Genomic DNA, 13,254 nt, shown 5'->3' on the forward strand with positions numbered 1-13,254 from the left:
TAAGAGCAAAATATGTCCCTTTAAGAGCAAAATGGGTCCTTTTAAGAGTGACCTGGGTCCCTTTAAGAGCAAAATTGGTCCCTTTAAGCGTGAAATTGGTCCCTTTAAGAGCAACCTGGGTCCCTTTAAGAGTGACCTGGGTCACTTTAAGAGCGAAATATGTCCTTTTAAGAGCAAAATGGGTCCTTTTAAGAGCGACCTTGGTCCCTTTAAGAGTGAAATGGGTCCCTTTAAGCGCGAAATGGGTCCCTTTAAGAGCGAAATGGGTCCCTTTAAGAGCGAAATGGGTCCCTTTAAGAGCGAAATGGGTCCCTTTAAGAGCGACCTGGGTCCCTTTAAGAGCGACCTGGGTCCCTTTAAGAGCGAAATATGTCCCTTTAAGAGCGAAATATGTCCCTTTAAGAGCGACCTGAGTCACTTTAAGAGCAAAATGGGTCCCTTTAAGAGCGACCTGGGTCCCTTTAAGAGCGACCTGGGTCCCTTTAATAGCAATCTGGGTCCCTTTAAGAGCGATCTGGGTCCCTTTAAGAGCGAAATGGGTCCCTTTAAGAGCAAGATGAGTCCCTTTAAGAGTGACCTGGGTCCCTTTAAGAGCAAAATATGTCCCTTTAAGAGCAAAATATGTCCCTTTAAGAGCAAAATATGTCCCTTTAAGAGCGAAATATGTCCCTTTAAGAACAAAATGGGTCCCATTAAGAGCGACCTGGGTCCCTTTAAGAGCGACCTGGGTCCCTTTAATAGCAATCTGGGTCCCTTTAATAGCAATCTGGGTCCCTTTAAGAGCAATCTGGGTCCCTTTAAGAGCAATCTGGGTCCCTTTAAGAGCAAAATGGGTCCCTGTAAGAGCGAAATGGGTCCCTTTAAGAGCAAAATGGGTCCCTTTAAGAGCGAAATGGGTCCCTTTAAGAGCGAAATATGTCCCTTTAAGAGCAAAATATGTCCCTTTAAGAGCAAAATGGGTCCCTTTAAGAGCGACCTGGGTCCCTTTAAGAGTGAAATTGGTCCCTTTAAGCGTGAAATTGGTCCCTTTAAGAGTGAAATTGGTCACTTTAAGAGCGACCTGGGTCCCTTTAAGAGCAATCTGGGTCCCTTTAAGAGCGAAATGGGTCCCTTTAAGAGCGAAATGGGTCCCTTTAAGAGCGACCTGGGTCCCTTTAAGAGCAAAATATGTCCCTTTAAAAGGGAAATATGTCCCTTTAAGAGCAAAATGGGTCCATTTAAGAGCGACCTGGGTCCCTTTAAGAGTGAAATTGGTCCCTTTAAGCGTGAAATTGGTCCCTTTAAGAGTGAAATTGGTCACTTTAAGAGCGACCTGGGTCCCTTTAAGAGCAATCTGGGTCCCTTTAAGAGCGATCTGGGTCCCTTTAAGAGCGATCTGGGTCCCTTTAAGAGCGAAATGGGTCCCTTTAAGAGCGAAATGGGTCCCTTTAAGAGCGAAATGGGTCCCTTTAAGAGCAAAATATGTCCCTTTAAAAGCGAAATATGTCCCTTTAAGAGCAAAATGGGTCCCTTTAAGAGCGACCTGGGTCCCTTTAAGAGCGAAATTGGTCCCTTTAAGCGTGAAATTGGTCCCTTTATGCGTGAAATTGGTCCCTTTAAGAGGGAAATTGGTCCCTTTAAGAGCGACCTGGGTCCCTTTAAGAGCGAAATATGTCCCTTTAAGAGCAAAATTGGTCCCTTTAAGAGTGAAATTGGTCCATTTAAGAGCGACCTGGGTCCCTTTAAGAGCAAAATTGGTCCCTTTAAGAGCAAAATTGGTCCCTTTAAGAGTGAAATTGGTCCATTTAAGAGCGACCTGGGTCCCTTTAAGAGCGAAATATTTCCCTTTAAGAGCGAAATATGTCCCTTTAAGAGCAACCTGGGTCCCTTTAAGAGCGAAATATGTCGCTTTAAGAGCAAAATGGGTCTTTTTGAGAACGACCTGGGTCCCTTTAAGAGCGAAATATGTCCCTTTTAGAGCGAAATATGTCCCTTTAAGAGCAAAATGGGTCCTTTTAAGAGCGAACTGGGTCCCTTTAAGAGTGAAATAGGTCCCTTTAAGCGTGAAATTAGTCCCTTTAAGAGCGATCTTGGTCCCTTTAACCTCTTAAGGACCCATGACGTACCGGCACGTCATGGATCACTGTCACTTAAGGACCCATGACGTGCCGGTACGTCATCCCTTTAAACGGGCGCCGCGGCCGGCCGGGTCCCGATCGGGGGAGATAGCCTGCTATAATACATAGCAGGCCATCTCTCCCTGTCGGCATGGAGGGTTGTTAACCCCCCCCATGCCGACGATCGCCGCTATTGGCTGATAAGCCCATAGCGGCGATCGGAACCTATCCGGGCCATCGGTGGCCCGATGACCCGGAAAAAAAATGGCGGTCGGTGCTGTCCGAGGACGGCACCGACCGCCATTACTGTAAAAAGTAATGGTGGTCACGGTACCACCGTCCCGATCGCCGTGAACGGCCGGCCAGCCGGCCGGCCGTTCACGGCGATCAAAGTCCCCACAAGTAATAAATACCTGCTCCGGACCCCTCAGCTAGGTAGCTGAGGGGTCCGGAGCAGGTATTTGTACATTACTCACCTGTCCCGGGGTCCTGATCGGCGTCTTCCGGGTTCCCGGCGTCCACTTCCTCTTGTTGGGACTTCGGCTTCTTCCGTGAGTCCCGATCGTCTCTTTCCGGCTCCAGCGTCGTCTATTTTCGTATTTTTCCGGCTCCAGCGTCGTCTATTTTCGGATCTTGCGCTCTGCTGCCCCCTAGCGGCTGATAAGTGTAATACACGTATCAGCCACTACAGGGATGTTCAGAATGTAGTAAAAAAAAAAAATTTTTTTCCCAATTTTTTTTTTTTCTATTTTCCGCACCCTATCGCCGCTGAGTGTTGATCAGCATCGCACGAAAGTGCGCTGCTAATCAGCAACTCCTCCTTTTTGGCGTAGGGTGTTTTTTTTTTATATCCTACTGCCACGGTCTGCTTATAAGTGCCGAACATAAGTGCGGCATTCATCAGCAACACCATTTTTGGCGTAGGTTTTTTTTGTATACTTACTGTAAAAAACACGTAAAAAAACACTACATTACACCACACTACATTGAATAAAGTTTTACACTACACCACTACATACCCCATATACCAATCCCCATATAAAGATGGCCCCCAGGGTGTTTTCGGTGTCGGACGCATACATTATTATTGCCTCCGACACCGAAACAGCCAGTGAGGATGAATTGGGGGGATCCTTCTTTCCTCCATTCATCCTCATCCTCCTCATCATCCAGTGATGTGTCTGGGAGTAGCGTAGCGTACGCTGCCCCCCAGACACGTCTTTTCCGCCAGTACCGTCCCAATAAGAGATGACGGTATGGCGTGAAATTCTACAAACTCTGTGAGCGTACCTCAGGGTACACTTACAGATTTAGGGTACGTGCACACTGCGGAATGGCGAAGGATAACCCTTCGTGCATTCCGCAGCTGGCACCCGCCGGCGGACTGATGCAGGGGCGCGTCTCCGCCTGTGTCATAGACTCTATCCTATGCATGGGCGGATTCCATTATCCGTCATTCCATCAACACGTTGGACGCAGAGCGGAATGCGCCCGTGCATAGAATGGAGTCTACGACACGGACGGAGACGTGCGCCTGCATCAGTCCGCCGGCGGGTGCCAACTGCGGAATGCACAAAGGGTTATCCTTCGCGATTCCGCAGTGTGCACGTACCCTTAGAGTGTATGAAGGAAGGGACACTCGAATCCAGCCGCCAGATGCCCCCCCCCCCATCCTCGGAGTTAGTGGGGAGATCGTCCGGGAACTGATCTTCCCACTGCTGGATAAAGGTCACCACCTGTACGGGGATAACTTTTATACCAGCGCCCCCTCCTCTGGTCTCTCGCTGCCCGAGCTACTGTAGCTTGCGGCACCATCCGAACATATCAGAAGTAGTAATAGCGCCCTAATATTTAGCAGCCATGGAGCGGACCCAGCGCTTCTGGATATGAAGGACCCCGTATCGCACCAGGAGAACATTTTCCAGGTGACGTCCCCCACACTGGAGAAAGGGAGACCCCAGAAGAAATGCAGAGTGTGGTGTAACAGGGGGATCAGGAAGGACACCATTTTCCCGTGTGACACCTGTCCTGATCGCCCCGACCTCTGCATACTGGATCGCTCCAAGGCGCACCACACGTCATTGGTGTTCTACATTATCTAAATTCTGTCCCTTATTCCTATTTCAGGGGTCACGTTGATCCAGGGATTATTCTGATCGCCATTATGGAGTCAGGAAGGAATTTTTCCCCTGTGATGAGGCTACTGTCGTCTGCCTCACGAGGGGTTTTTGCCTTCCTCTGGATCAACACAGGTTGAATTTGATGGACACCTGTCATTTTCCAACCTTATAAACTAATAATTGGCCTAATACCCCCAAATAAATTAGAATTGTCCCTTTTCCCCAGCTAAATAGGTATGGCTGCCATTCCCATTAGAGGAGGCCATGATGCAATTACAAAGCCTCTGTGCGGCCAGGACAGTAGAAACCCCCCACAAGTGACCCCATTCTGGAAACTACACCCCATAAGGAATCTAACAAGTGGGGCAGCGGGTATATGGCCCCCTGGTGACGGCCACATTTGGGACGTGAAAATGAAAAAAATGGTATTTTTTATTTTCACGGCACATGTCCTACACATGTGCCCATCACTAGTGGGGTCCATATGCTCACTGCACCCCTTGTTAGATTCCTTATGGGGTGTAGTTTCCAGAATGGGGTCACTTGTCGGGGGTTTCTACTGTTCTGGCAGCACAGGAGCTTTGTAATTGCGACATGGCCTCCATCCCCCATTCCAGCCTCTAAATGGCGCTCTGTCCTTTTGGTGACTTGCCCTGTGCCCATATGGCAAATTATGTCCACATGTGGGGTATTTTCGTACTCAGGGGAAACTACCCTACACGTTTTGTGTTCATTTTCTTTTTTAACCCCTTGTGGAAATGGAAAAAAATCAAGGCTAGACCAACATTTAGTGTAATTTTTTTAAAATTTTTACTCTAAATCATTGATCTTGTCTTGATTTTTTCATTTTCACAAGGGGTTAAAAGATAAAAAAAAACACAATGTGTAGAGCAATTTCCCCTGAGTACGGAAATACCCCACATGTGGACATAAAGCGCCATGCGGGTGCAGGGTAAGCCTCCAAAGGGAAGGTGCGCCATTTGGTTTTTGAAGGCTGGATTTGGATGGAATGGATTTCGAGGGGCCATGTTGCATTCAAAAGGCCCCTGTGTTGCCAAGACAGTTAAACCCCCCACAAGTGACCCTATTATGGAAACTACACCCCTCAAGGAATGTAACAAGGGGTGTAGTCAGCATATGGACCCCACTGGTGACGGGCACAAATGTGGAACAATGTGGCGTGAAAATGAAATATTAAATTTTTTACACTATAATGTTGGTCTAGCCTTGAATTTATCATTTTCACAAGGGGTTAAAAGAGAAAAAAACACACAAAATGTGTAGAGCAATTTCCCCCGAGTCCGTAAATACCCCACATGTGGACATAAAGCGCCATGTGGGTGCAGGGCAAGCCTCCGAAGGGAAGGAGCGCCATTTGGATTTTAGAGGTTGGATTTGGCTAGAATGGATGATGAACGCCATGTCGCATTTACAGAGCCCTTGTGCTGCCAAAACACTGTAAACCCCCCACAAGTGACCCCATTCTGGAAACTACACCCCTCAAGGAATCTAACAAGGGGTGCAGTGAGGATATGGACCCCTGGATGACGGGCACATTTGTGCCATGAAAGTGAAAAAATGAAAATTTTCACTTTCACGTCACATTTTTCCACATTTGTGCCCGTCACCAGTGGGGTCCATATGCTCACTGCACCCCTTGTTAGATTCCTTGAGGGGTGTAGTTTCCAGAATGGGGTCACTTGTGGGGGGTTTCCAGTGTCTTGGCAGCACGAGGGCTCTGTAAATGCGACATGGCCCTTGAAATCCATTCCAGTGAAATCCAGCTTCCAAAAGCCAATTGGCGCTCCTTCCCTTTGGAGGCTCGTCCTGCGCCCGCTTGGCACTTTATGTCCACATGTGGGGTATTTCCGTACTCGGGAGAAACTGTGCTACATGTTTTGTGTTTTTTTTTTTCCTTTTATCCCTTTGTGAAAATGAAAAATTGAAGGCTAGAACAACATTTTAGTGTAAAAAATACTTTAGTCTTTTTTCAAGCCATATTGTTTGGAAAATCTGTGAAGCACCTGTGGGGTCCAGATGCTCACCGCACCCCTTGTTACATTCCTTGAGGGGTGTAGTTTTCTAAATGGTGTCCCTTTAGGGGTGTTTTTTAGGTTTTGGCACCCCAGAGCCTCTGCCAACCTGAAGTGGTACAGTCAAAAATGACCAAAAATAACGGAGCCATTGAAATTCACTAGGCGCTCCCTTATATCTGAGGCTTGTGGTTGCGTCAAATAGCGCAATAGGGCCACATATGGGGTATTTCTATAAACTGCAGAAATGGGGCAATCAATATTGGGGTGCATTTCTCTGGTAATAGGTTTATAATTATGAAAAATATTGGATTACAATAAAATCTCTGCACAGAAAATTAAAATTTTCAAATTTCTTACACACTTAGCTTTTATTTCTGTGACTCCCCTAAAGGGTTAAAAAAACTTTCTGGATGTGCTTTTGCAGAGTTTAGGGGGTGCAGTTTCTGAAATGGGGTGCTTCGTGAGGCTTTCTAACACACAGTCCCCTCAAATACACTTTAAACCTGAACAGTTCCCTAAAAATATCTGATTTTGAAATTTTACTGAAAATTTGGAAATTTGCTGCTAATGTTTTAAGCTTCCTATTGTCTAAAAAAAATGAAATATAGTTTAATAAATGCCGCCAACATAAAGTAGACATGTTGCTAATGCTATTTAATATATAATTTATGTGGTATAACCATTTTCTGTATAAGCAGAAAAGTTTTAAAGTTGGAAAAATGCATTTTTTCACAATTTTTCACGCTATTTTGGGTTTTTTCATAAAGATTCGTTATAAGTATCGACTCCAATTTACAAGAAATGTGAAGTACAATATGTCACGAGAAAACAATCTCAGAATCAGCCGGATAGGTAAAAGCATCCCGAAGTTATTAATGAATAAAGTGACACTGGTCAAATTCATAAAATTTGCTCCGGTCCTTAAGGCCATTTCAGGCTCTGTCCTTAAGGGGTTAAGAGCGAAATGGGTCCCTTTAAGAGCGAAATGGGTCCCTTTAAGAGCAACCTGGGTCCCTTTAAAAGCCATTTGGGTCCCTTTAAGTGCAACGGGGGCCCTTTAAGAGCGACCTGGGGCCCTTTTAGAGTAAAAATTGGTCCCTTTAAGAGTGATCTGGGTCCCTTTAAGAGCGAAATGGGTTCCATTAAGAGAGACCTGGGTCCCTTTAAGAGTGACCTAGGTACCTTTAAGAGCGACCTGGGTTCCGTTAAGAGTGACCTGGGTCCCTTCAAGAGCGAAGGGACCCACGCCGCTCTTAAAGGGACGGGAGCCAAGTTGCTCTTAAAGGGATGGGACCCAAGTCGCTCTTAAAGGGACGGCACCCAGGATTAAAGTTAAATGGAAGTCACTGGTAAAGGGGCGCTCTTTTCAAGCACTATGTATTTCCCTGGAAATGCAAATCTAGTTACTATTTGTCCTAGTACTGACTTATCCACAGATCCGACATCTGACCCCCGGCGATCTCTAGAGTGATGCCCCAGCTTCTTTGTATGGATCTTCACTCCATTAAAAAAAAAAAAAAAATCCAAGAAAAAAGTCTAAGCAGCACCAGTTAGGCAATATATGCTCTTGGGTGCGTGTCTCACCGGACCGGACCTAAGTCCATGTAGAAATCCAAAGAAGTGTAGAGGAGTCTGCACATAAAAAAAAAAAATCTTCACTTTAATCACACCAGTGCAACGTTTCGGCTATAGGAGAAGCCTTTCTCAACTGTTGAAAAAGGCTACTCCTATAGCCGAAACGTTGCACTGGTGCGATTAATGTGAAGATTTTTTTGGATGTGCAGTCTCCTCTACACTTCTTTGGATCTCCATTGGCTCTCTATGGAGCCAATGGAGATAGCCGAGTGCGATACTCTGTTTTCTGCAGACGCTACATAGAGAATGAATGAAGCCAAGGGTCACGTGCCAACCCACCATTCAAAAACAATGGAATGCCAATCTATAGATTCCTGAGGGCATACAGCAGCTAATAAAGTACTGGAAGACTGGAGATTTTTAAAAAGTAGTAATTTACAAATTTGATTTGAAAAAGTGTTTTTCAAAGTACCGATTCAATTCACTTGTAATACTGATTTATGCAAAGTTTGTTGATATGACAGCGATTAATAAAACACTGAGGAAAACGGTTTCTGAAAAGAACCTGGGGATATTGGTGGAGACAGTAAACTCAAAGTGATCAGTGCCAGGCAGCAGCTGCCAAGGCTAAAATCATGGGATGCATCAAAACGTAGTTTTGCTTCTTTATAAGTCACTGGTCAGACCATACATGGTACCTACTGTATACAGCACCAGGCACCTGTATATAAGAACACCACAGCTTAACAGGCACCTGTAGGTCATTAAAGGGGTACTCTGGCAATTTTAAATCAAATAGTTCCAGAAAGTTATAGTGTTTTTATACTTTTATTTAAAAATCTTCCCATACTTATCAGCTGCTGTATGTCCAGCAGGAAGTGGTGTTTTCTTCTCAATCTGACACAGTGCTCTCTGCTGACATCTCTGTCCGAGACAAGAACTGTCCAGAGAAGGAAAGGTTTTAGATAATCCTTTACTAGTCCCACCATGGGGAAATTAAGTAAGATTTGCTGCTGCTCTGAACAGTGACCGTCTCAGACTGCGATAGAAGCAGAGAGCAGTGTCTTAGGGTGCGTGCACACTACGGAATAGTGACGGAAAATCCGTTGGTGGGTGGGCGTGCGTCTCCGCCTGTGTCATAGGTTCATTCTTTGGACGGACGACGGAATCCGCCTGTGCATAGAATAGAGTCCATGACAGGTGGGGAGACGCGCATGCCCGCAACAGTCCGTGAGTGTGTGCGAGCTGCGGAATCCGTGACACGTCTTCCGTTGCCATTCCGTAGTGTGCACACATCCTTAAACTGGAAAGAGTACAAAACTTCCTGCAGGACATACAGCAGCTGATAAGTACTAGAATACTAGAAATTTTTAAATAGATGCAAATTACAAAATAACTATAACTTTTAAAAACCAGTTGATTTGAAAGAAAAATAAAAAGTTTAGAAATATAGCCTTAGGGGGTGATCACAACGTACAAACATACACTGCTCAAAAAACTTTAAACAAAATGAACTCCAAGTCAATCGCATCTTTATGAAATCACCATGTCCCGTTATGAAGCAACAGGAACTGGAACAATTAATAGGTTGAAATGACAAACAAATAGCAGGACAACCCCTATAAAGGAGTGATTCTGCAGGTGGTGACCACAGATCATTTCTCTGTTCTCATTCCTTTTGGCTGTTTTCTTTTGTTCACTTTTGCATTTTGTCATTGCTCTCATCCATAGAGATAGCATGAGGTGGTGTCTACAAGCCACAGAAGGTGCTCAGGTAGTGCAGCTCATCCAGGATGGTAGATCAATGCAAGCTGTGGCAAAGTGGTTAGCTATGTCTGCTCCATGTTGTGGACACTGTGCTGACAGTGTCAGTCAGGCCAGTACACCAGAAGACATGAAGGGGGCTGTGGGAAGACTGCTACCTCCTCCTTTGTGCAAGGAGGAGAAGCGCCAGAGCCCTCTAAAATGACGTCCAGCAGGCAACTAATCCATATGTCTGCCAAGATTGGCAGATTCAACATTGGCGCCTGTGTTCTTCACAGATGAGAGCAGTTTTACATGACAGAGTCTGGAGGCGCCATGAAGAGCAATCTGCTACCTGCAACGTCCTTCAACATGACTGGTTTGGCAATGGGTCAGTAATGGCGTGGGGTGGCATTTCTTTGGAGGGCCGTGCCCATTCCCCAGACCCGAATCAGATTGAGAACATCGCTCCATCGACTCACAACACATTACAGACTATCAAGGTGTTGGGGGATGCTTTAGTCCAGGTCTGGGAGGAGATCCCGCAGAAGACCATACGCCACCTCATCAGGAGCATGCCCAGGCGTTGTAGGGAGCCTTATTTTGACTTGTTTTAAAGATGTACCACCAGGTACGTCCTCATTAACCTGACACGGGGATAGAACGGCGCCGTGACAGGGAAGCCGATGCCCGTTCCCCAGTACGGCGCCATTCTTTCCACGGTTACCGGCCGGTGCTCAAGCACTGGATGTAGGCCGGCCCGCCCCCAATGGAAGGGAATTCCCTCCCCTCTATGACGCGGCTCCTTTGATTCTAACGGAGCCACGTCTCAGAAGGGAAGGAAATTCCCTCCCAATGGGGGCGGGCCAACCTACCTCCAGTGCTTGAGCACCGGCCGGTAACCGTGGAAAGAACGGCGCCGTACGGGGGAACCGGGCCAGGGTTCGAAAAACAGACCGCGGCACCGGCTTCCCCATCACGGCACCATTCTATCCCTGTGTCAGGTTAAAGAGGCCGTACCTGGTGGTACATCCTGTTTAAGGACATTACATCAAAATTGGATCAGCCTCCATTGGTTAATACATTTGATTTCCATTGATTATTTTTGTGCGATTTTGTTGTCAACACATTCAACTTTGTACAGAACAGAGTATTCAATGAGAATATTTCATTCATTCAGATCTAAGATGTGTTGAGTGTTCCCGCTATTTTATGAGCAATGTTTGAATGGACTGCACAGAGATCTTTCCTTACTCTAAGCCTGTATCCATTACAAGGGGGCACCTGCTACATCTAGAGGAAAGAAGGTTTTACCACCAGCACAGACTATGGAACTCTTTCCGCCACATGATGCTGTCATGGCTGAATCATTATATAAGTACAAGGCATGCTTTTCTCTATAAATATTACTGACACTAGATTGCATGTGATAGAATATATCCCTGGACCAACATCCTGATTGCCATAGTTGGAAAGGATATTTTTTCCCTGTGATAGGGCAAATGGCATCTGCCTCTGTCACATTGAAACTTTTAGCATACTTTTAGCAATTATTTGGACACTTGGCTAATCACATTCTGGTTTGCTGTAATCTTGGTTACAATACAAGAGATGGTCAAAAACTTTGGGTCCTTTTACAAGTACAGTGGCACCTTGGTTTAAGAGTAACTTGGATTAAGAGCAACTTGCAAGAAGAGCTTACAGTTTTTCAAAATTGTAACTTTGTTTTAAAGCTCCTTGTACTGGGTGGGAGGGGGAGTGGGTGAGAGTCATGGTCTGAATAGCATGGTCTACAGCACTGTATTCTTACTCAGAAAGTCTTCCTTCCAAATCATAACAGATCAATCTCAGGCTGGGGCTTACATCAGGGGACAGGACTGTGAGGGTAATCTCATAATAGCTGTAATCCCTCTCTCCCCGGACAGAGTGTGCTGCATGTATGTGCCCACATCTGCACTGCTTATTCCTACATACTCCCTGGAGTTTTTGTCAGTCCTTGTGTTTCCTATCCTCTTTATTCCTGCTATAATGTGTCTGCACTTACACTCCGCTATATACACACTGCTGCTATAATGTGCCTGCACTTACACTCAGCCCTTCCCACTGCTGTATAGAAAAGTTTCTGTCACTGTTCTCCTGCACAGCTCTTTGATTATTAATTCCTAATTGGTCCATGCTGAACACACACACCCCTTCCCCATTGCTGTCATTTGACCACACAGACCTCTGACAAGACCTGTTTCTCTATGCTAGCCTGTTTTATTACACTAATGTATTATGGGGATCTGCACCTAGCCTGTATTTACAAACTGCAGTTTTTTCGGGTTAATGCACTTACTATACATTATACTCCACACGCTGATTGTTATTCTGTACAGTAACCTATAATATGACATATTCAGCTGTTTCTCATTGTTTGTATCATCTGTTCTACATTTATTCAGAATAAAAAAAATATATTATTTTTGGAGTGTGGAACCAATTGTCTTCATTTTTAAAGAGTGGATTTGGATTACAAGCATGGTCTTGGAACAAATTATGCTTGTAATCCTAGGCACCACTGTATTTACAAATATGTAGCTGTTCAAGTGCAGTGCCTTTAAAAAGGTACGATAAATCATGCGGCCAGGCTGCATAATCACTAACGTTCATGCAACCATTTAAATGTGTTATCGGCACACACCCTGTTTGCACAGCAAGATGTGCGGCCAGCAGCAATAAATTTTGAAGCTGCACAAAGGCCGCTCTCTGTAAGACTGCAGACACTTTTACATGGGCCGATTACCAGCCCGAAGGGGCATTTTTACCAAAGCTCCGTGCAGATAATCGGTAAAAGGGTCTTTACAAAGTAGAGTGAAAAGGCAACCTAACTTTTTATAAACACAGACAAACACACTGTAGGATCTGCTCCAATGTTCCTTTAAAAGGAACCTGTCACTGGGGACGCGGGCACAGAGCCCGCCCGACCACCCGGAAAAGCCCCCAGATATTTACCCTTTCCGGCGATTCCCACTCCTGGAGCCGGTCCCGGGACGAAGATATCAGCGCCCGAAGCCGTGCGCGCGCTGTATGCAAATTACCTGAGATGAGTTCGATGCCCATAGAGAATGAATGAAGCAGTCCTTCTCTATGGGCATTGGACTGATATCTTCGTCGCGGGATCAGCTCCGGCTCCAGGAGTGGGACTCGCCGGAAAGGGTAAGTATCCAGGGGCTGCACCGAGGGTCGGGCGGGCTCTGTGTCCGCGTCTACGGTGACAGGTTCCCTTTAATTTTATTTACCCACCTTTATTGTGCAAGTAGTTTAGAGCACCAGCAATATCCCTCACTACAAAACTAGCTTCTCTCTCATTGAAATACTTCCGCCGATGAATGTGGTTTAGTATCGAGCCTAGGAAATAAAAAACAGATGCTGTAATATAAATCACCATATAACAATAACAATAGAAATAAAGATAAAAGAACAGACTTCTACGTTCCCATCCTGCTGGATCTACATTTGGCCTTGGACGGAAAAAAAAAATTGTCATTGCAGATTCCTAAAAAATACTGTCCCTTGCTATAAAGACGATTGAAGTTTCATTTATTAGAAGTTTATATAGCTTTATGTTCCTTGTGATCTCCCCTTTTTTATTTACCAACAGCAAAACAAATGTCTTTCTGGGAGAAATCTAAATTCATAATG

General features: G+C 45.4%; 1 protein-coding gene across 4 annotated transcripts in view; it reads right to left on the reverse strand.

Annotated features, from left to right (window-relative positions):
* MKNK2 (MAPK interacting serine/threonine kinase 2) overlaps positions 1–13,254 on the reverse strand; it is a 310,400-nt gene that overhangs the window by 59,132 nt on the left and 238,014 nt on the right. For 3 of the 4 annotated variants that reach the window (XM_069977915.1, XM_069977914.1, XM_069977912.1), the window contains one exon: positions 12,856–12,960. The exons of the other annotated variant lie outside the window; for it this stretch is intronic. In XM_069977915.1, the coding sequence (XP_069834016.1) occupies positions 12,856–12,960 (105 nt within the window). The remainder of the gene's footprint in view (positions 1–12,855; positions 12,961–13,254) is intronic. 4 annotated transcript variants of the gene reach the window in all.

This window comes from Dendropsophus ebraccatus, chromosome 7, assembly GCF_027789765.1.
Source record: "Dendropsophus ebraccatus isolate aDenEbr1 chromosome 7, aDenEbr1.pat, whole genome shotgun sequence".
NCBI classification, from domain to species: Eukaryota; Metazoa; Chordata; class Amphibia; order Anura; family Hylidae; genus Dendropsophus; species Dendropsophus ebraccatus.